We start from the raw sequence: 24,335 nt of genomic DNA, 5'->3' as shown, positions 1-24,335 counted from the left end.
CAAAATTAAGGAGCTGGTCATTGGATTGGATTTGTTTATTGTCACGTGTACCGAGGTACAGTGAAAAATATTTTTCTGCGAGCAGCTCAACAGATCATTAAGTACATGGGAAGAAAAGAGAAGAAAAGAAAATACATAATAGGGCAACACAAGATATACAATGTAACTACATAAGCACTGGCATCGGATGAAGCATACAGGTGTAGTGTTAATGAGGTCAGTCCATAAGAGGGTCATTTAGGAGTCTGGTGACAGTGGGGAAGAAGCTGTTTTTGAGTCTTTTCTTGCGTGTTCTCAGACTTCTGTATCTCCTGCCCGATGGAAGAGTGAGTAAGCCAGTGGGAGGGATCTTTGATTATGCTGCCCGCTTTCCCCAGGCAGCGGGAGGTGTAGATGGAGTCAATAGATGGGAGGCAGGTTCGTGTGATGGACTGGGTATTCACGACTCTCTGAAGTTTCTTGCGGTCCTGGGCCGAGCAGTTGCCATACCAGGCTGTGATGCAGCCCGATAGGATGCTTTCTTTTTTTTTAAATAATTTTTATTGAAATTTTTCGATACAAACATTTACCCCTACTACATTTTAAATTATAACACAACAAATCCCCCCTGGAAAATCCTCCCCACGCCCTCCCCCGCGCGCACCCCCCCCCCCTCCCCCCCCCCCCCCCCCCCCGCGCTACCAGTCTAGCAACCAAACCGTTTTTCCCTTTCTGCCGATGGCCTCGGGCAGTCATTGCCCGCGACCCCCCGCTGACGTGCTCCCTTCGTTGCTATCCCCCCCCCCCTCCCTTCCCCCCCCCCCCCCCCCTCCCTTTCCCCCCCCCCCTTTCTCCCCGGGTTGCTGCTGTTTCGGCCTCCAGTTCCTATCTCTGATCCAGAAAGTCAAGGAAGGGCTGCCACCGCCGGAAGAACCCCTGTACCGACCCTCTCAGGGCGAATTTGATTCTTTCCAATTGGATGAAGCTTGCCATGTCGTTTAACCAGGTGTTAACACTTGGTGGCCTTGTGTCCCTTCACTGAATCAAGATCCTTTTCCGAGCTACCAAGGACGCAAAGGCCAATATTCCGGCCTCCCCTGCCTCCTGTACTCCTGGCTCCACCCCAACCCCAAAAATCGCTAGCCCCCACCCTGGTTTGACCCTGGTTCCCACCACTCTCGATACCGTCCCCGCCACCCCCTCCCAGAACTCTTCCAGTGCCGGGCACATCCAGAACATATGTACATGGTTCGCAGGGCTTCCCGAACACCTAACACACCTGTCCTCACCCCCGAAGAACCGACTCATCCTAGTCCCCGTCATATGGGCTCTGTGCAGCACCTTAAATTGGATGAGGCCCAACCTTGCGCACGACGACGACGAATTGACCCTCTCTAAGGCATCCGCCCATGTCCCATCTTCTATCTGCTCTCCCAGCTCCGCTTCCCACTTGTCTTTCAGCTCCTCTATCGATACCTCCTCCACCTCCTGCATTATTTTGTAGATGTCCGAGACCTTCCCTTCTCCGACCCAGACCCCTGACAGCACCCTATCACTCACCCCTCTATCGGGAAGCAAGGGAAATCCTTCCACCTGTCGTCTGGCAAATGCCTTCACCTGCAGGTATCTAAACGTGTTCCCCGGGGGGAGCTCAAATTTCTCCTCCAGCTCTCCCAGGCTCGCAAACCTCCCCTCTATGAACATGTCCCTCAGTTGCCTGATGCCCGCCCTGTGCCAGCTCTGGAATCCCCTGCCAGTGTTCCCCGGGACAAATCTGTGGTTCCCTCTCAGTGGCGCCGCCATCAGACCCCCCACTTCCCCCCTGTGTCGCCTCCACTGCCCCCAGATTTTCAGGGTGGCCGCCACTACCGGACTCGTGGTATACCTTGTGGGGGGGAGCGGCCATGGTGCCGTTACTAGCGCCCCCAGGCTTGTATTGCCGCAGGACGCCCTCTCCATACGTTTCCAAGCTGCCCCCTCCCCCTCCATCACCCACTTGCGCACCATCGATGCGTTCGCCGCCCAGTAGTATCCGGAAAGATTGGGTAGCGCTAATCCTCCCCTGTCCCTACTCCGTTCCAAGAAAATCCTTCTCACTCTAGGGGTGCCATGTGCCCACACATAGCCCATAATGCTGCTAGTTACCTTCTTGAAGAAGGCCCTGGGGAGAAAGATGGGCAAGCACTGAAACAGAAACAAGAACCTCGGGAGGACCGTCATTTTGACTGACTGCACCCTCCCTGCTAGCGACAGCGGTACCATGTCCCACCTCTTGAACTCCTCCTCCATCTGCTCCACCAGCCTTGAAAAGTTCAGCTTGTGGAGGGTCCCCCAGTTCCTTGCCACCTGCACCCCCAAGTACCTGAAGCTCTTTACTGCTCTCTTAAAGGGGAGCCGCCCAATTCCCTCCCCCTGATCTCCCGGGTGTATCACAAAGACCTCACTTTTACCCACATTTAATTTATATCCCGAAAAGTCCCCAAACTCCGCTAGTATTTCCATTACCTCCGGCATTCCCCCTTCCGGGTCCGCCACATATAACAACAAATCATCCGCATAGAGTGATACCCGATGTTCCTCCCCTCCCCTTGTCAGTCCTCTCCACCCCCCTGAACCCCTCAGTGCCATCGCCAACGGTTCGATCGCTAATGCAAATAGTAAGGGGGATAGGGGGCATCCCTGCCTGGTACCTCGATGGAGCCCAAAATACTCTGACCTCCTCCCGTTTGTAACCACACTCGCCATCGGGGCCGAATACAGCAGCTTCACCCACTTGATAAATCCCTCCCCAAACCCAAACCGTTCCAGCGTCTCCCACAGGTATTCCCACTCCACCCTATCGAATGCCTTCTCCGCATCCAGTGCTACCACTATCTCAGCCTCCCCCTCCACTGCTGGCATCATAATCACATTCAACAGTCTCCGGACATTTGTGTTAAGTTGTCGTCCCTTTACGAACCCCGTCTGGTCCTCATGGATTACCCCTGGCACACAATCCTCTATTCTGGTTGCCAGGACCTTTGCCAACAGTTTGGCATCTACATTCAAGAGGGAGATAGGCCTGTAGGACCCGCACTGTACAGGGTCTTTGTCCCGCTTCAGGATCAAGGAGATCAGGGCCTGTGACATTGTCGGGGGCAGAACCCCCCCCTCTCGCGCCTCATTGAAGGCTCGCACCAGCACTGGACCCACCAAGTCCACATACTTCTTATAAAATTCCACCGGGAACCCATCCGGCCCCGGCGCCTTCCCCGCCTGCATCTGGCCTATCCCTTTAACTAGCTCCTGCAGCTCTATCGGCGCCCCCAGCCCCTCCACCCGTTCCTCCTGGACCTTTGGGAACCTCAATCTATCGAGGAAGTTCTCCATTCCCCCCCCTCCTCCTGGGCGGCTCAGACCGGTACAATTCCCTGTAGAAATCCCTGAAGACCCCGTTCACCTCTTGCCCCTTCTGCACTACGTTCCCTCCCTTCTCTCTCACTCCCCCAATCTCTCTGGCTGCATCTCGCTTGCGCAGCTGGTGTGCTAGCATCCTGCTCGCCTTTTCCCCGTACTCATAGACCGCGCCCTGTGCCCTTCTCCATTGCGTCTCCGCCTTCCTAGTGGTCAGTAGGTCAAACTGGGCCTGTAAACTGCGCCGCTCCCTCAACAGCCCCTCCTCTGGTGTCTCCGCATATCTCCTGTCCACTTCTATAAGTTCCCCCACCAGTCTCTCCCTCTCCTGCCTCTCCTTCCTTTCTCTGTGTGCCCTTATGGAGATCAGCTCTCCTCTGATCACTGCTTTCAGGGCCTCCCAGACTACCCCCACCTTCACCTCGCCCGTGTCGTTCGTGCCCAGATATCTCTCAATGCCCTTCCGGACCCTTCCGCACACCTCATCGTCCGCCAGCAGCCCCACATCCAGGCGCCACAACGGGCGCTGGTCCCGTGCTTCCCCCAGTTCTACCTCTACCCAATGTGGTGCATGGTCCGAAATCGCAATGGCCGAGTACTCCGTGTCCTGCACTCTCGAAATCAGCCCCCTGCTCAGTACAAAAAAGTCTATTCTGGAGTACACCCTGTGGACGTGGGAGAAAAAAGAATACTCCCTCGCCCTTGGCCTGCCAAATCTCCAAGGGTCTACCCCCCCCATCTGCTCCATGAACCCCCTTAGCACCTCTGCCGCTGCCGGCCTCCTATTCGTCCTGGAACTCGATCTGTCCAGCCCTGGGTCGAGCACTGTATTGAAGTCCCCCCCCATGATCAGGCCCCCTGCCTCCAGACCCGGAATGAGGCCCAACAGGCGCCTCATAAAACCCGCGTCATCCCAATTCGGGGCATACATATTCACCAGCACCACATTCTCTCCCTGCAGCCTACCCTTCACCATCACGTACCTACCCTCCTTATCTGCTACCACCTGCGCCGCCACGAACGACACCCTCTTTCCCACCAAAATCGCCACCCCCCGGTTCTTTGCGTCCAAGCCTGAGTGGAACACCTGTCCCACCCACCCCCTTCTCAGGCGTACCTGGTCTACTACTCTCAAGTGAGTCTCCTACAACATTGCCACATCCGCCTGCAGTCCCTTTAGGTGTGAAAAAACCCTTGCTCTCTTGACCGGCCCATTCAGCCCCCTCACGTTCCAAGTAACCAACCGGGTCGCGGAGCGACCTGTCCCTTTCCCCTGTCTATTAGCCATGTCCTGTCCCCTGTTCGCCCCGGGTCGACCCTCCCTTCTGACCCGTTCCCCATGGCGATGGCCCCCCCCCCTCTCTCCTCCCGTTCTTCCCTTCCCGTCCTCGGCCTTTCCAGCAGCAACCCGGTATCCCCCCCTAACCCCCCTTCCCCCCCCCCCCCCCCGGCTAGGACCCCTCCTAGCCGCGGTGTATCCACCATCGTACTCCCGAGAGTCAGCTGATTTTCGCTGACCCGGCTGCCCCTGCCACACTCCGACTCCTCCCGATGTGGGGGGGGAGGGGCCTCCCCCCCCCCCTTGCCATCCCTCTCTGACCCCGCTTCAGCGCGGGAAAAGCCGCCATTGCTGGCCACACCCCACTCTTCTCTCCTCCCCCTTCCTCCGTCCCGCGCGCGGGAAACAGGGGAAAGCCCGCGCTTTTGCCCGGCCACACCCTACCCCGCCATCTTCAATTCCACCCCCGTCCCCATCCAAGCCCATAAAAAAGCCCCCTTAAAACGAGAGGAAGAAAAAAGAGAAAAAGAAAACCCGCATAACCAACTTGCACCCCCCCCGTCCCGCCTCCCCAACTTAACAATATAACAATATAAATAACAAATCTCAAATAAATACATAAATACATAACTATGCCTGCATAACTAAATAACTACCCAATAATAACGTATTTAACCATCACCCTCCATCGAACAGAACAGTAACCATAACCCTTAAAGAACAGATCAAAAAACAGTAAAAAAAAGCCCCCCCTACAACAACAATAATTAAGGGAAGTTGGCAACGGGAAGAGACACACAAAAAGGAACAAAGAAACCCCCCATAACACAAGTTTCAAAGAAACCAAACGATCCATCAACTTTAACCAAGTTCCGACCTGGCCTAAGAAAGACATGGGCCACTTGATCAGTCAAGGGTACTCGGGCGGCCTCGACCGCCGGCGTTCCCAAGTTCTAGTTCAGGTCCAGCTTTTCCTCCCGAACAAAAGTCCATGCCTCCTCTGGGGTCTCAAAGTAATGGTGCTGGTCCTTGTAGGTGACCCACAAGCGCGCTGGCTGCAGCATTCCGAACTTGATCCTCTTTGCGTGCAGCACCGCCTTCGTCCGGTTAAACCGGGCCCGCCGCTTTGCCACCTCCGCACTCCAGTCCTGATATATCCGCACCGTCGAATTCTCCCATTTGCTGCTTTTCTCCCTCTTGGCCCACCTCAGCACTTTCTCCCGATCACAGAAACGCTGGAATCGCACCAGCACCGCCCTCGGGGGCTCGTTCGCCCTAGGCCGCCTAGCCATGACCCAATATGCTTCTTCCAGCTCCAGAGGCGATGGACCGGCCCCCTCTCCCATCAGGGAGCTCAGCATCTCCGCTACATATTTCGGGAGATCAGGCCCCTCCAGGCCTTCTGCTAGGCCCAGGATCCTCAAGTTCTTCCGCCTCATTCGAGTGTCCAGCTCCTCAAAGCGGCTCTGCCATTTCAGGTGGAGTGCCTCGTGCACCTCCACCTTTCCCACGAGGACCGTGGCCTCCTCCTCCCTTGCAGTCATCTCCTGCTGCAGCTCTCTTATCGACGCCTCTTGGGTCGCCTGGGCCCCCATCAGCCTTGTGGTCGTCGCGTTCATGGACTCTAAGAGTTCCACTTTCAGCTCCGTAAAACACCGGAGGAGAGCAGCCTGCTGCTCCTCCGCCCATTTTCTCCAATCTTCTAGTGCGCCACCGGCCGCCATTTTGGTCCTCTTCCCCCGCTTTTTTCGGGGAGCTGCTGCCGCTTTTTTTGTCGCCCCACTCCGAGTACCGACCATAAAGTTGGTCTCACTCTCCTCAGGGAGCCTTCCCCCACCGGGATTCGTCTTTACAGTACCGTCGGGGCCCTCCAATCGGCCCTTAAACACCTTTGTCGCAGGAGCTGCCAAATGTGCGACTTAGCTGGTCATAGCCGCAACCGGAAGTCCTCGATAGGATGCTTTCTATGGTGCATCTGTACAAGTTGGTCAGGGTTAATGTGGGCATGCTGAATTTCCTTAGTTTCCTGAGGAAGTCTAGGCGCTGTTATGTTTTCTTGGTGGTAGCGTCGACGTAGGTGGACCAGGACAGGTTTTTGGAGACGTGCACCCCTAGGAATTTGAAACTGCTAACCACCTCCACCTCGGCCCCATTGATGCTGACAGGGGTGTGTACAGTACTTTGCTTCCTGAAATCAATGGCCAGCTCTTTAGTTTTGCTGGCATTGAGGGAGAGATTATTGTCGCTACACCACTCCACTAGGTTCTCTATCTCCCTCCTGTATTCTCACTCGTCGTTATTCGAGATCCGGCCCACTATGGTCGTAATGTCAGAAAACTTGCAGATGGAGTTGGAACCATGTTTTGCCACGCAGTCGTGTGTGTACAGTGAGTAGAGTAGGGGGCTAAGTACGCAGCCTTGAGGGGCTATTGAGGACTATTGTGAAGGAGGTGTTGTTCGTTCTTACTGATTGTGGTCTGTTGGTCAGAAAATCGAGGATCCGGGACATGTTGCCGCTGTCGCTGGCGGGCAGGGTGCAGTCAGTCAAGATGACGGTGCTCCCGAGGTTTTTGTTCCTGTTCCAGTGCCTCCCCATCCTTATCCCGAAGGCCTTTTTTAGGAGGGTCAACAGGAGTATTATGGGATTTGTATGGGCGCATGGGACTCCGAGGGTGAGAAGGGTGTTTTTGGAGCGGGGCAGGGATGGGGGGGGGGCTGGCGTTGTCCAACCTCTGTGGGTACTATTGGGCTGCCAATGCAGCGACGGTGCGTAAGTGGGTAATGGACGGGGCAGGGGCAGCATGGAAGAGGATGGAGATGGCGTTGTGTGGACACGAGCCTGGAGGCGCTGGTAACGGCGCCGTTGCCGCTCCCTCCAACGAGATATACCACGAGCCCGGTGGTGGCGGCTACCCTCAAAATCTGGGGGCAATGGAGACGGGATAGGGGGAGGTGGAGGGCTCGATGGAGTCCCCGATACAGGGGAACCACCGGTTTGTACCAGGGAGCATCGTTGGCGGGTTACTTGGCTGGCACAGGGTAGGTATTAGGAGGTTGAGGGACCTGTTTGTGGATGGGAGGTTTGCAAGCCTGGGTGAGTTAGAGGGGAAGTTTGGGCTCCCCCGGGGAACATGTTTAGGTACATGCAGGTGAGGGCGTTTGCCAGGTGGCAGTTGGAAGGGTTCCCTCTGCTGCCCCCACGTGTGGTACGAGACGGTGCTCTCGGGGGTGTGGGTTGGAGGAGGGAGGATTTCTGACGTGTACCACGTCATGCAGGAGGTGGATGAGGCCTCGGTGGAGGAGCTGAAGGATAAATGGGAAGAGGAGCTGGGTGAGTAGATTGAGGGGGGACGTGGGCAGATGCCCTGGAAAGAGTGAATTCCTCCTCTTCCTGTGCGAGGCTTACCCTCATACAGTTCAATGTGCTGCATAGGGCCCACATGACCGGGACGAGGATGAGTAGGTTTTTCGGGGGCGAAGACAGGTGTGCTACGTGCTCGGGCCCAGCGAAACAGGCCCATATGTTCTGGGCATGCCCAGCACTGGGGGAATTTTGGAAGGGGGTAGCATCCAGGGTCAAACCGGGCTGGGGGCTCGCAATTTTTGGGGTTGCAGTGGAGCCGGGAGTGCAGGAGGCGAAAGAGGCCGGTGTTCAGGTATTTGCGTCCCTAGTAGCCCGGCGGAGGATTTTGCTTCAATGGAAGGATGCGAGGCCCCCAAGCGTGGAGGCCTGGATCAATGATATGGCGGGGTTCATTAAATTGGAGAGGGTGAAATTTGCCCCGAGGGGATCAGTACAGGGGTTTTTTAGGCGGTGGCAGCCTTTCCTTGACTTCGTGGCAGAAGGGTTGGTTTTGGTGGTTATTGTGTTTTTTCTCTTTTTTTGTTGGTAATACTGTTTTCTTGTTGTTACTTTCTGTTTTTGATATTTTTCGAAAATCTCAATAAAAATTATTTTAAAAAAAAAGAAAATCGAGGATCCAGTTGCAGAGTGGAGAGCCAAGTCCTAGGTTTTGGAGCTTTGATATGAGCTTGGCTGGGATTATGGTGTTGAAGGCGGAGCTGTAGTCAATAAATAGGAGTCTGATGTAGGAGTCCTTGTTTTCGAGATGCTCTAGGGAAGAGTGTAGGGCCAGGGAAATGGCGTCTGATGTGGACCGGTTGCAATGGTTTGTGAATTGCAGTGGATCAAGGTGTTCCGGGAGTATGGAGGTGATGCACTTCATGATCAACCTCTCGAAGCACTTCATTACGACTGAAGTCAGGGCCACCGGACGGTAGTCATTGAGGCATGTTGCCTGATTCTTCTTTGGTACCAGTATGATGGTGGTCTTCTTGAAGCAGGTGGGGACCTCGGAGTGGAGTAGGGACAGGTTAAAGATGTCTGTGAATACCTCTGCCAGCTGGTCCGTGCAGGCTCTGACTGCACAACCAGGGATCCCGTCCGGGCCCGTCGCCTTCCCTTTCAGGAAGGCCGATCTGACTTTGGAAGCTGTGATGGTGGGTATGGGTGAATTATGGGCTGCTGGGGCACTCGACAGCGGATTGTTGGTTACCTGCTCGAACCGACCATAGAATGCATTGAGTTCATCGGGGAGGGGTGCGCTGCTGGTGGAGATACTGCTCGGCTTCGCTTTGTAGCCCATTATGTTGTTTAGTCCTTGCCACAACCGCCGAGAGTCTGTCTGTGACTCTAGCTTGGTTTGATATTCTCTCTTGACATCTCGGATGGCTTTGCGGAGGTCGCACCTGGATTTCTTGTATAGGTCAGGGACGTCTGCCTTGAACGCCTCAGATCTGTCCTTCAGTAGGGAGTCAATCTCGCAATTGAGCCATGGTTTCCACTTGGGGAACGTACGTACTGCTTTCTTTGGCACGCAGTCATCCACACATTTGGTGGTGAAGTCTGTGACGGTGGTGGTATGCTCATTTAAGTTGGTCGCTTCATTGACTTCAGGAAGCAAAGTGTCGTCTCTCCCCCCCCCCCCCCCCCCCGTCTGCATCAATGGTGCCGAGGTGGAGATGGTTGACCGCTTTAAATTCCTAGGTGTGCACATCACCAACAATCTGTCCTGGTCCACCCACGCCGATGCTACGGCCAAGAAAGCACAACAGCGTCTATATTTCCTCAGAAAACTAAAGAAATTCGACATGTCCACAGTGACTCTTACCAATTTTTACAGATGCACCATAGAAGGCATCCTATCTGGCTGCATCGTAGTCTGGTATGGCCAACCAGCGATGCCCACATCCCGTAAATGAATTTTTAAAAAAATTCAAGATAATGTTTTTGCTTCTGTGTTCTGCCTCTATTTTACAACACCAAGTGTATTGCATGCCTCTTTAAACTGATTTCTCAATTTGTCCGGCCACTATCAAAACATTCTGTACATATGCTTCCTGATCTATTCTTGCATCGCCACCTCCCCACAATCTAAAATTGTACTTTTTTTATTTATATTGTTTCTCCTCATTCTTCCTGCACAATGAATCACTTCACACATTCTCTGTTAAATTTCATTTCCATGTGTCTTTCATCAGTCTCTGTCCTCCTGAAGTCTGTTAATACCCTCCTCACTACTACTCTATTTGCCCCTTAGCAAGGTTGTCCACAGAAAGAAAGAGACTTGCATACATTTTTTTTTTAATTCATTTACGTGATGTGGGCATCGCTGGTTAGGCCAGCATTTATTGCCTAACCCTAGTTGTCCTTCAAAAGGTGGTGGTGAGCTACATTCTTGAACAGCTGCAGTCCTTGAGGTGTAGGTACACCCACTGTGCTGTTAGGGGGGGGGGGGTTTCCAGGATTTTGCCCCAGCGACAGTGAAGGGACGGCAATATATTTCCAAGTCAGGGTGGTGAGTGACTTGGAGGGGAACTTCCATGTGGTGGGGTTCCCAGGTATCTGTGCTCATGCCCTTCTAGGTGGTAGTGGTCGTGGGTTTGGAAGGTGATATCTATGGAATCTTGGTGAGTTACTGCAGTGCATCTTGTAGATGGTACACACGGCTGCCACTGTGCATCGGTGGTGCAGGGTTTGAATGTTTGTGGAAGGAGGAACAATCAAGCAGGCTGCTTTGTCCTGAGCATCTTGAGTGTTGTTGGAGTTGCACTCGTCCAGGCAAGTGGAAAGAATTCCATTACACTCCTGACTTGTGCCTTGTAGATGGTGGACAGGCTTTGGGTGGTCAGGTGGTGAGTTACTCGCTGTAGGATTCCTAGCCTTTGACCTGCCCTGGTTACCACAGTATTAATGTGGCTGGTCCAGTTCAGTTTCTGATCAATGGTAACCCCCATGATGTTGATAGTGAGGGATTCAGCAATGGTAGTGGCATTGAATGTCAAGGGGCTATGGTTAGATCCTCTCTTGTAGGAGATGGTCATTACCTGGCACTTGCGTGGTGCAAATGTAACTTGCCACTTCTCAGCTCAAGCCTGGATATCTATCATCCAGGTCTTGCTGCATTTGGACATGGACTGCTTCATCATCTGAGGAGTCTCAAATGGTGCTGAACATTGTGCAGTCATCCGCAAACATCCCCACATCTGACCTTATGATGGAAGGGAGATCATTGATGAAGCAGTTGAGATGATTGGGCCTAGGACATTACCCTGAGGAACTCCTGCAGTGATGTGCTGGAGCAGAGATGATTGATCTACAACCACCACAGCTATCTTTCTTTGTACCAGGTATGACTCCAACCAGTGGAGAGTCCCCCCCCCCCCCCCCCCCCCCCCGATTCCCATCGACTCCAGTTTAGCTAGGACTCCTTGATGCCATACTCAGTCAAATGCTACCTTGGTGTCAACAGTAGTCACTCTCACCTTATCTCTGGTGTTTAGCTCTTTTGTCCATGTTAAGATCAGGAGCTGAGTAACCCTGGCAGAACCCAAATTGAGCATCCATGAGCAGGTTATTGCCAGGTAAGTGCCGCTTGATAGCACTGTTGATGACTCCTTCCATCACTTTGCTGATGGTAGAGAGTAGACGGATAGAGGGGGGGGTAATTGGCTGGGTTGGATTTGTCCTGTTTCCTGGGTACAGGACACACCTGGGCAATATCGCATAATACAGTTCTTCTTTGTATCAATGGTATTTTGCCGGGGGGGGGGGCAGGAGAAAAGAGAAGAGTCAACAAACTTAAACTCAACCATAGCAGTAAGCAACGGCGGCACGTGGTGCAGTGGTTAGCACTGGGACTACGGCAGTGAGGTCCCGGGTTTGAATCCCGGCCCTGGCTCACTGTCTACGTGGAGTCTGCACATTCTCCATTCTTCCCGTGTCTGCGTGGGTTTCACCCCCACAACCCAAAGATGTGCAGGTTAGGTGGATTGCCCAACCCTAGTTGGGCTAAACTGCCCATAATTGGGAACTCAAAATTTTTTTTTTTTTTTTTAAAACATGGCAATAAGGGATGAACATTTTGGAGTTTGGATGGATTACTTTTGCACATTAATTAAGTATTTATAAAATTTTCCTTGAGAAGAGCACATGGTTGATGTAGAGTTCACGATAGGAACAATTGCATATGATCTGTGGAAGAAGTGGGCTGGATGAACAGAACAGATTTTCTTCTTTCAATACCTTTCTGCTTTCAGAAGTTACTAATGGACACATCATTCTAAATGTAGTTTCACTGGTTCTTATCAAAATGCACTATGTTCAGGGCCAGAGTTCTGCGGTACTGTTGTACTAAGGACATACCAGAATAGAACATGGTATACTAACCCTGCTTCCGTTGATAATTCTCTGAAAGGAATACCAGAAAATAACTCATTTGTATCTGTCAGAATACTAGAGATTGAGCCAAATACCCAAGTTTGGAAGCTAACTCAAAAAGAACAAGCTGCTTTGCTATTTCATCTTTTTGGAGTTACATTTGTTTTATTACGCAGAGTATTCTGGGAAGTCCCAACAGTCAAAAAGCACCTGAACACCGGATTATATAAACTAACTTCCCAAAGAGGCATCTGCATTCCTCCAATTTCTTTTCAATTCATTCTGATGGGACGTGGGCTTCGCTGGCTAGACCAGCATTTGTTGCCCATCACTAACTGCCCTCGAGAAGGTGGTGGTGGGCACTGGAAGAATTCTGGAAGGGGGTGGCGAGGACGGTGTCGAGGGTGGTGGGATCCAGGGTCAAGCCAGGATGGGGACTCGCGATTTTTGGGGTTGGGGTGGAGCCGGGAGTGCAGGAGGCGAAAGAGGCCGGCGTGCTGGCCTTTGCGTCCCTAGTAGCCCGGCGAAGGATTTTGCTACAATGGAAGGATGCGAGGCCCCCAAGCGTGGAGACCTGGATCAATGACATGGCGGGTTTCATTAAGCTCGAGAAGGTCAAATTCGCCCTGAGAGGGTCGGTACAAGGGTTCTTTAGGCGGTGGCAACCTTTTCTCGACTTTCTGGCTCAACGATAGGGTACAGGGACAGTAGCAGCAGCAACCCGGGGGGGAGGGGGGGGAAGGGGGAGGGAAAAGGGGGGGGGCGGACAATGACTATGTTTGTTTATTTAATTTAAATTTATTTTAAGTTCTTTTGTTGTTCATTGGGGTTGGGGGGTGGGGGGATGGGATACATATGGTCTGGGGGTGTTACAGTTATTATGGGTTATTTTGTTGCATTTCATTGTTTGTCGTTATGTTTTATATTTTCTGGGGGCAGCACGGTGGCCTAGTGGTTAGCACAACCGTCTCACGGCACCAAGGTCCCAGGTTCGATCCCGGCTCTGGGTCACTGTCCGTGTGGAGTTTGCACATTCTCCCCGTGTCTGCGTGGGTTTCGCCCCCACAACCCAAAAATGTGCAGAGTAGGTGGATTGGCCACGCTAAATTGCCCTTTAATAGAAAAAATTAATTGGGTAATCTAAATTTTAAAAAAAAAATGTTTTATATTTTCTGTAAAAAATTCCAATAAAAATTATATTTTTAAAAAAAGAGAAGGTGGTGGTGAACTGCCTTCTTGAACTGCTGCAGTCCATGTGGTGTAGGTGCATCCACTGTGCTATTAGGGAGTTCCAGGCTTTTGACACAGCGACAGTGAAGGTATGGTGAAATATTTCAAAATCAGTGGTGAGTGACTTGGAGGGGAACCTCCAGGTGGTGGTGGTGCTCCCAGGTTTCTGATGCTCTTGTCCTGCTAGAAGGTAGGGTTAGGACACTTGTCTAAGGGACCTTGGTGAGTCACTGCAGTGCATCGTGTAGATGGTACACACAGCTGCTACTGTGCACGGTGGTGGAAGGAGCGGAGGTGAATGTGGAAGGGTGTCAATCAAGCGGGGCTGCTTTGTCCTGGATGGTGTGGAGCTTCAAGTGTTGTTGGAGCTGCACATCCAGACAAGTGGAGAGTGACTTGTAGCCGGTGAACAGGCTCTGGGGATTCAGGAGGCGAGTTAATTGCCACAGGATTCACAGTTTCTGCTCTTGTAACAGTATTTTTATGGCGAGTCCAGTTCAGTTTCTGGTCAACGGTAAACCCCAGCACGTTGATAGTGGGAGATCCAGTGATAGTAATGCCATTAAATGTCATGAGGTGATGGCTTGATTCTCTCGTTGTAGGTGGTCATTGCCTGGCACTTGTGTGGCGCGAATGTTACCTGACATTTGTTAGCCCAAGCCTGGATATTGTCCAGCTCTTGCTGTATGCTGTATTTGCACATGGACTGCTTTAGTATCTATGGGTGGCACATTGGTTAGCACTGCTGCCTCACAGCTCCAGGGACCTGGGTTTAATTCCGGCCTTGGGTGACTGTATGGAGTTTGCACTTTCTCCCCGTGTCTACGTGGGTTTCTTCCAGGTGCTCCAGTTTCCTCCCACAGTCCAAAGCTGTACAAGTTAGGTGGGTTGGCCATGCTAAATTGCCCCTAGTGTCCACAAGGTTAGGGTGGTTACTGGGATAGGGAGGAGGCGTGGGCTTAAGTAGGGTGCTTTTTCCAAGGGCCGGTGCAGACTCAATGGGCCAAATGGCCTCCGTCCGCACTGTAAGTTCAAAGAGTTGCAAATGGTGCTGAACATTGCGCGATCATCAGTGAACATCCCCACTTCAGACCCTATGATGGGACTAAGATCATTGATGAAGCAGCTGAGATGGGTGAGCCTGGGATAATACCCTGACAAACTCCTGCAGTAATGTCTCAGGACAGAGATGTCGGGGCAGCACGGTGACACAGTGGGTTAGCCCTGCTGCCTCACGGTGCCGAGGCCCCAGGTTCGATCCCGGCTCTGGAGATTGTCCGTGTGGAGTTTGCACGTTCTCAGTGTGTTAGAATTTACAGCGAAGTACAGGCCCTCGATGTTGCGCCGACCTGTGAAACCACTCTAAAGCCCATCTACACTATTCCCTTAACATCCATATCTTGATTCATGTCGCATTACATTCACCCCCCACCATCTGGCCTGGACTTGCAAAATCTTACCAACTATCCTGAGGTGTGAATTGTCTTGAGACAATTGTCTCTTTAACCTGGGATTACCCCCTATCTCTGGATCTGTAATGATTTGATTACCCGCAAATGCTCGCATTCCAAGCATTGTCTGGCAACTCTGACTTTGTCTATATAAATGTTTCTGGAACATACCTCTCCATTCACCTGATGAAGGAGCAGTGCTCCGAAAGCTTGTGTTTGAAACAAACCTGTTGGACTTTAACCTGGTGTTGTAAGACTTCTTACTGTGCTCACCCCAGTCCAACGCCGGCATCTCCACATCATGACCATTTAAATGCCCTTAATGTTGGTAAGTCCATTAATGTTGCAGGCAGGGCATTCCACGCCCTTACTACTCTCTGAGTAAAGAACCTACCTCAGACATCTGCCCTATATCTATCTCCCCTCAAATTAAAGCTATGTCCCCTCGTGCTAGACATCTCCATCCGAGGAAAAAGGCTCTCACTGTCCACCCTATCTAATCCTCTGATCATCTTGTATTCCTCTATTAAGTCACCTCTTAACTTTCTTCTCTCTAACGAAAACAGCCTCAAGTCCCTCAGCGTTCCCTCATAAGATCTTCCCTCCATACCAGGCAACATCCTGGTAAATCTCCTCTGCACCCTTTCCAATGCTTCCACATCCTTCCTATAATGTGGCGACCAGAATTGCACGCCCAGGTGGTGGTGAGCCACTGTTCATTACTATTACAGTGACACAGACTTTTGCACATCAAAATTTGTTTGCGTGGGTTCCGCCCCCACAACCCAAAAATGTGGGTTGTGGGGATGAAACCCACGCAGACACAGGGAGAATGAGTAAACTCCACACAGTGACCCAGGGCCGGGATCGAACACAGGTCCTCGGCGCCGTAGGCAGCAGTGCTAACCACGGCCCCACCATGCGGCCCCTGTGGTAGATTGTTCCAATTTGAATTTGTACATTGAAATCACAATCACCTGCTTACAGGGCACATCCAATGAGAAATTGCACACAAGAGCAAACTAATGACCTGACTTTAAAAACATCGAAGTGTGGACTCAATGGCCTCCTTCTGCACTGTAGGAATTCTACGGAAGTCTCCTTCACAGCTATTAACTTCTTGGAGCACAGGAACATGAGGCGGCCATTCAGCCCATCTAGCCTATTCCATCATTCAATTACAGAATGACTGATCTGTATCTTTATCTGCCTTGGTCCCGGATTTCCAAAACCCTTGGCTGACATGTCTATCAACTTGCAGTCGCTCCAGCTAACTAAAGACATTGCAGAGATGGTGGTGTAGTGGTGATGTCACTGGACTAGTAATCCAGAGGCCCAGGCTAATGTTCTGAGGACATGGGTTCAAATCCCACCGCGGCAGCTGGTGGAATTTAAATTCAATTAAATTAGCTGGAATATCAAAGTAATCTCAGAAATGGTGAGCATAAAACTATCATTGATTATTGTAAAGACCCACCTGGTTGACTAATATCCCCTTTCGGGGAAGGAAATCTGCCATCCTTACCTGGTCTGACCTTCATTTGACCCCAGACCCCCAGCAATGTGGCTGACTCTTAACTACCCTCTGAAATAGCCTAGCAAGCCACTCAATTCAAGGGTAATTAGGGATGGGCAACACTCGCATGCCATGAATGAATAAGGAAAATAAACCTGAGAGAAGCATATCATGAGTAATGGCCCGATCGAAGTCTTGAACATTATGAAAGGATTCTTGTGGAGGAAACCAAAATTCTGGGTCATACAGATAAGCTTGTCCTCATAAATCCAGCAGAAAATTTGGGAGAAACTGCTTTACACAGAGTGGTTAGAATGTGGAACACAGTACCACAAGGATTACATAGATGCGGTTTTGAGGAAGCTAGATAAGCATGAGAGGCAGAAAGTAACAGAAACGTTCCTTGATACAGTGAGATGACGACGGCTCGTTTGGTTAGGTTGAACGGTCCATTTTGCTGCTGTAGATTCTATGTAATACAATGATGGAGTGAAAATCACAGTACAACTCCACTGGAGAACATAAACGTGACTAAATTAGAGTACATTGGTGTCTTCAAATTATAAGAAGAGGATGTACTTCATACTGAAAGTACTCCCTCTTGATTCGGCTTCTCTGCTTCTTGAATATGCCACTTCCAGACACACCTGTATCATAAAGCACCTGCAGCATTGGTGGTGCTGTGGGATTGCTTCTAATAGAGTATTAAAAATAATTACGTGCATGTAGAAGAACCTGTAGCAACAGTGAGTAAGTAACCTCAAATGGACAGAGTTTAAATCTGATAAGTGCTTTCCCGCTTTGCTCTTGCGCTCATCTAACAAACTGTAGCAGCAACAGACTTTGAAATATGAACATATTAATGATTTGAAGCAAGCAGCCACCATGCTGGTCATGATCAGTGGGACGAGTAGCAATTTTCAAATGGATGGAATCGCAAGTAGCGATCACCAAAAACATTAACAGAATTCTCAAAATTCCACCAACAATTTTAGAATTTATTTCTACATGTTGATCGTTTACAAGTCGATTACATAACCCCAACCCCCTTTCCCTCCCCTGTAATAAAATAGAATTTAGATTGATTGACTTTACCAGCTTGGAATCATGTTTTCTTTCGTTTGATGGAGATGGTTGCCAGCAACAATCTAAAGTCTCCAATGATCAGATATGTCCTTACCATGCTCCACAAACACATTGAAATGCTGAGCTCCATGTTTGGCTGCTTCTCTCCTTCCTCCTTTGATAAAGTGCAGCGCAGGCAGAGTCGGCCTTCTTTGGTCCGCAAGAACTTTGCCTGGTTGTTGCCCCATAAATTAACCCACTCCAGGTCCAGGTAATCAAAAAAATACAAATATATATATATATATATATACTCTTTTCCGACTGAGAGTGATGTGGGTATGACGAGGAGGATTAGACAGGAGAAGCAAGTGTAGCAAGGAGGGTCCCGGGATCTGGAGGATGGGGAAGTCACAGGCTGGGGACAGAGTTGGGGAGAGGTCACAAGCCAGAAATCAGGAGGGTTCACAGGCTGTGGTAGACAGAGGGGTCACAGGGGGGGTGTCACAGGCTTGGGGTCAGGGAAGGGGGGGGTCACAGGCTTGGGGTCAGGGAAGGGGGGGGGGGTCACAGGCTTGGGGTCAGGGAAGGGGGGGGGTCACAGGCTTGGGGTCTGGGAAGGGGAGTAACAGGTAGGGGTCATGGAAGGGGGGTCAGCGAAGGGGGTCACAGGTAGGGGTCAGGGAAAGGAGGTCATAGGTAGGGGTCAGGGAAAGGGGGTCACAGGTGGGAGTCAGCAAAGGGGTAGTGACAGGCTTGGGGTTAGGGAGGTCACATGTAGGGGTCAGGGAAGGCGGGTCACAGGCTTAGGGTTAGGGAAGGGGGTCACGGGCAGGGGTCAGGGAAGGGGCAGACTGTCAAGCTAGGGGTCAGAGAGGAGGTGTCAAAGCCTGGGGCAGATAGGTCACACAGGCTGGGGGTCAGAGGCTAGAGTTCAGAGTTCCCAGCCCGGTCTTTTTGGAGGGGGTCTGACCCTCCGGGTCCCTCACGGGCTGTTCCGGGCCGTGTCCGTTCCCACCGGGTCCGCTTCACTCATACTGGTCTGGGTGCCTCCCCCGGAGCGCTGGGGGGGGGTGAGGCAGGGACACGGGACCGGATCGGGCTGGGCTGAGCTGGAAGCCGCTGTCCCGCTCCCTCAGCCCGAGGCGCCCGCCATCCGGGCAACGAATGGAGGCCACGCGCCCTGCGTCTGACGTCACCGCGCCGCCGTCAGCGAAGGAGGGGCCAAGGAGCCGTTAGTCCCCCCCCGTCCCCAAACCCAGCCCCCCTCCAGACCACTCCCCCCTCCAGACCACTCCCAACACCCCTCCCCCCCAACACACCCCCTCCCCACACACATCCCCTCCCCAACATGTGCGCACGCCCCTCACACCCCCTCCCCAACACCCCTCTCCCCAAAACCCCTTCCCTACACACCCTCCCCAACACCCCTCTCCCCAAAACCCCCTCCCCACACACATCCCCCCAACACACCCCCTCCCCAACACCCCTTCCCCACACACCCTCCCCAACACACATCCCCTCCCCAACACCCCCCCCCCCACACACCTCTCCCCAAAACCCCTCCCCTACACACCCTCCCCAACACCCCCCCAGACACATCCCCTCCCCAACACCCCTCCCCCCAACACACCCCCTCCCCACACACATCCCCTCCCCAACACCCCTCCCCCCAACACACCCCCTCCCCACACACATCCCCCCAACACACCCCCTCGCCACACACATCCCCCCAACACACCCCCTCGCCAACACCCCTTCCCCACACACCCTCCCCAACACACATCCCCTCCCCAACACCCCTCTCCCCCCTCACACCCCCTCCCCAACACCCCTCTCCCAAAACCCCTTCCCTACACACCCTCCCCAACACACATCCCCTCCCCAACACCCCCTCCCCAACACCCCTCTCCCAAAACCCCTTCCCCACACACCCTCCCCAACACACATCCCCTCCCCAACACCCCTTCCCCCCAACACACCCCCTCCCCAACACCCCTTCCCTACACACCCTCCCCAACACACATCCCCTCCCCAACACCCCCCCCCACACACCTCTCCCCAAAACCCCTTCCCTACACACCCTCCCCAACACACATCCCCTCCCCAACACCCCCCCCCACACACCTCCCCCTCACACCCCTCTCCCCAAAACCCCTTCCCTACACACCCTCCCCAACACACATCCCCTCCCCAACACCCCTCTCCCCAAAACCCCTCCCCTACACACCTCCCCCTCACACCCCCTTCCCAAAATCCCTTCCCCCACACACCCTCCCCAACACCCCTCCCCAGACACATCCCCTCCCCAACACCCCTCCCCCAAAACCCCTTCCCTACACACCCTCCCCAACACCCCTCCCCTCCCCAACACCCCTCCCCCACACACCCCTCCCCCTCACACCCCCTCCCCAAAACCCCTTCTACGACACCCCCTCCCCAACACCCCCCCCAGACACATCCCCTCCCAACACCCCTCCCACACACACCCTCTCCCCCTCCCCCAGACACATCCCCTGCCCCACACACCCACCCCCCTCCCCCACACACCCTCCCCCTCACACCCCCTCCCCAAAACCCCTTCCCCCACACACCCTCCCCAACACCCCCCAGACACATCCCCTCCCCAACACCCCTCCCCCACACACCCTCTCACCCCCTCCCCAACACCCCTCCCCCAGACACATCCCCTCCCCAACACCCCTCCCCCTCACACCCCCTCCCCAACACCCCTCCCCCACACACATCCCCTCCCCAACACCTGCCCAAGCCCCCCTCACCCCCTCCCCAAAACCCCTCCCTCACACCCCTCTCCCCAAAACCCCTCCCCTACACACCTCCCCCTCACACCCCCTCCCCAAAACCCCTTCCCCCACACACATCCTCCCCAACACCCCTCCCCCACACACCCTCCCCCCCTCCCCAACACCCCTCCCCCAGACACATCCCCTCCCCAACACCCCTCCCCCACACACCCTCCACCCTCCCCCAAACACCTCCCCCTCACACCCCCTCCCCAAAACCCCTTCCTCCACACACCCTCCCCAACACCCCCCAGACACATCCCCTCCCCAACACCCCTCCCCCACACACCCTCCCCCACACACCTCCCCCTCACACCCCCTACCCAAAACCCCTTCCCCCACACACCCTCCCCAACACCCCCCCCCAGACACATCCCCTCCCAACACCCCTCCCACACACACCCTCTCCCCCTCCCCAACACCCCTCCCCCCTCCCCCACACACCCTCCCCCACACACCTCCCCCTCACACACCCTCCCCAAAACCCCTTCCCCCACACACCCTCCCCAGACACATCCCCTCCCCAACACCCCTCCCCCACACCTTCTCACCCCCTCCCCAACACCCCTCCCCCAGACACATCCCCTCCCCAACACCCCTCCCCCTCACACTCCCTCCCCAACACCTCTCCCCCACACACATCCCCTCCCCAACACCTGCCAAAGCCCCCCTCACCCCCTCCCCAAAACCCCTCCCTCACACCACCTCCCCAACACCCCTCTCCAACACCCCTCCCCCTCACACCCCCTCCCAACACCCCTCCCCCAGACACATCCCCTCCCCCAGACACATCCCCTCCCCAACACCCCTCCCCCACACACCCTCAAACCCCCTCCCCAACACCCCTCCCCCACACACATCCCCTCCCCAACACCCCTCCCCCACACACCCCCTCCCCAACACCTGCCCCAACCCCCTCACACCCCTACCCCCTCCCAACATCGCCTCACGCACTCACACCCACCCTCACATCTCCCCCCTCACACTCCATCCCCCACACCCGCAACCAACTCACTGCCCCTCCAGACCCTACCCCCTCCCCAACACCCCTCCCCCACACACCCTCCCCCTCGCCAACCCCCTCACACCCCCAAACCCCTCCCCACCCCACAGACCCCCGCACCCCATCCCCAACACCCCGCACACCCCCACCCCCTGACCACAACAAAGTCACTGCCCCTCCAGACCCCACCCCCTCCCCTTCCCCCAACCTTCCTCCTCAACACGTGCCCCAACCCAAACCCCCTCACATCTCCTCCCCCTTACAAACCCCCACCCCTACCCTCCCCCCCACACACACCCTCACCACCCCCTCTCTAACCCCTTTGCCAACCTCTTCACCCACAAACCCGTCCCACAGACCCCCATCACCCCCACCCACCCAATACCCCCTCCCCCACAACACCTCCTCCCCCCCAGAGACCTCCTATCCACAACCCTCTCACACCCCCATCCCCACAGCCCCCTCCCCCCACAGACCCCCCTCATCCCCCAGCCTGCCCTCACCCCACAAATTCCCATCCTCCCCTAGTCCTCCTCCCCCCCATAGTCCCCTTTCCCTCAGACCCCTCCCCTAGCCCCCCCACAGATGCCCCCCCACAGACCCACCACCCTCACCCATCTTCCCCCTCCCCACCCCTCATCCCCCTCCCCAGCTGCTCCCCCAAACACCACCTCCCACACCAGAGATGCCCCTCATCCCCACCCCATCCCAACACCCCTCCCCCAACCCCCTCCCACCATCCTGTTCTTGAAAATACAGAAACGTGTGTCATTTGAAACATGGAAGTCTGGCAATATCTGGTCTGAGAGGATACAGGGAAAGATCCCACAAAAGGTTAATAGCTGCAAAGAGTAGGATTATAAAATGCAGATTCTTTCTCACAAGCAGGCTTAGCAAACACAGGATTCATGTAATAAGCTAAAACAATGTCTCACACCTTCATTGAATGTAACTATCTTAGGAAGCATCTGGAAAAGCATGGATGAGAGTTTCAATTGAATTAAGTGACGAATGTTTAAAACAGGCAGGTCTTTCAAGTCATAACCAAGTAAAATTTTAGCATATAGCTAAAAGCAAAGGTTTCACATCTTCATTGAAATTAACTCTCTTAGTAAACAGCTGGAAAGGATGGATGATGCTCAGTCGAATTTATTGTCAATTCTAAGTGTAAAATTCTACTAAGATCAAGTCAATTAAAAGAAAATTGGAGACAACCTGTCTATGAAGAACATAATTTAAAGTCAAAATCAAAGGCAAAGTTATGAGCTGGGGACAATTGGAAAATTAAATTATTCAAATGACAGAAATTAGAAGCAACACCTATTGAAACCAAAGCATTTTTTGAACATCACAAAGGACAATGTAATCAGATCTGAGAGGTAAGGTTATGCCCAAAATGAATACTTAGTTGTATTAGAATGTTTACATCAAAGATACTTTTTTTAAATCAAAGTGAAATAAGTTAATTTACAATAAGGCTCTAAAAACTTAATAATTGGTAGAAAGAGAATATGCACGTCCTCCCCGTGTGTGCGTGGGTTTCCTCCGGGTGCTCCGGTTTCCTCCCACAGTCCAAAGATGTGCGGGGTTAGGTGGATTGGCAATGCTAAATTGCCCTTAGTGTCCTAAAAAGTAAGGTTAAGGGGGAGTTGTTGGGTTACGGGTATAGGGTAGATACGTGAGTTTGAGTAGGGTGATCATTGCTCGGCACAACATCGAGGGCCGAAGGGCCTGTTCTGTGCTGTACTGTTCTAAATTCTAAATTCTAAATAAACCCAGGGAGCAGAGGCAGACCAGCAACAGGACAGGAGGGGAGGAGAACTCAGAGAGAGAAGAGAAGCATATACAGCTCGGTCATGGGAAAGACAAGACAAGCAGCCGAGTTTAAACAGCTAAGGAAGACTAGAATTTAAACAGGATTCAGTCAGCTGAGATAGCTAGCAGAGCCAGCTCTTATAGCTCAGTACATGGGATCGACAAGACACAGCAACAGAGCTAACCAGCGAACACATCTCAAGAAGACCAGACTTTAAAGAAGATTGATTGTTAAGGTGGGTCTGAAGGTCCCTTCAACCAACCAGCAGGATCCAGAAGCAAGACCTTTTCACCTTAATATAAAGAAAGTGTTTGCAGCTTTTAAAAGAAAACATATAATAATAAAATAACTTAACCTGAAAAAGTGGTTATTCCTAAAGACTACATTACTTACTTAGCAATGCAGGACCCAGGACATCGATGCTACTAAGTGGTAAGTAGATAAAATCTTCGGTGAAGGTATGGGTTATACCGGGGGATAACTTGAAAATATAGTTTGACCTGAATAGCACCCACTGAAGCCTGCATCGGAGTCAGGGAGTGAGAATCTCTGTTCACCATTTAGAATGTCGGCCCTTTTTGGTATAGGGGGAATTCTAAGAATAGTGGTGAGTTTTCAAAAACAACCCCCTCCCCCAACCCCCCCCCCCCACCCACGCCCACACATACCCTCCGCCGCACAACACTCCCTCCCCACCCACCCCTTTCTCCCCTCACATCTCCCTCCTCCCCACACTCCCTTCCCCACACACACCTAAACCCACCACATCCATCACACCCCACCCCTCACACCACAACAATACCTCAACCTTGCCTCCCTCACACCACCCCTTCCCCATCCCAACACCCCTCCCCCCACACCACCCCCTCTCCCCCCAGAAACCCCCCTTATCCCCAACCCCCTCACATCCCCAACCCCAACCCCACAGCCACTACAGACCCCCACAAACCCCCCTCATCCCCACAGATCCCCACAGCCTCCCATCCTGCCCCAGTTCCCCTCCCCCCCCCACAGTCCCCCCTCCCCCCCACAGACCCCTACCCCCTCAGACCCCCTCATCCTGCCCCCACACAGACCCACCA

At 53.2% G+C, this 24,335-nt stretch overlaps 1 protein-coding gene across 1 annotated transcript in view; it reads right to left on the bottom strand.

The window, feature by feature from the left end:
* The window catches only part of abl1 (c-abl oncogene 1, non-receptor tyrosine kinase), a 179,285-nt gene extending 161,101 nt beyond the window's left edge, over window positions 1-18,184 (bottom strand). The window contains exon 1 of the mRNA XM_038782500.1: window positions 17,749-18,184. Within this exon, the coding sequence (XP_038638428.1) occupies window positions 17,749-17,881 (133 nt within the window). The 5' untranslated portion in view covers window positions 17,882-18,184. The remainder of the gene's footprint in view (window positions 1-17,748) is intronic.
* Between the last annotated feature and the right edge of the window lie 6,151 nt (window positions 18,185-24,335).

This window comes from Scyliorhinus canicula, chromosome 21 (genome assembly GCF_902713615.1).
Source record: "Scyliorhinus canicula chromosome 21, sScyCan1.1, whole genome shotgun sequence".
Classification (NCBI taxonomy): Eukaryota; Metazoa; Chordata; class Chondrichthyes; order Carcharhiniformes; family Scyliorhinidae; genus Scyliorhinus; species Scyliorhinus canicula.
This window is presented reverse-complemented; position numbering and strand designations above follow the sequence as displayed.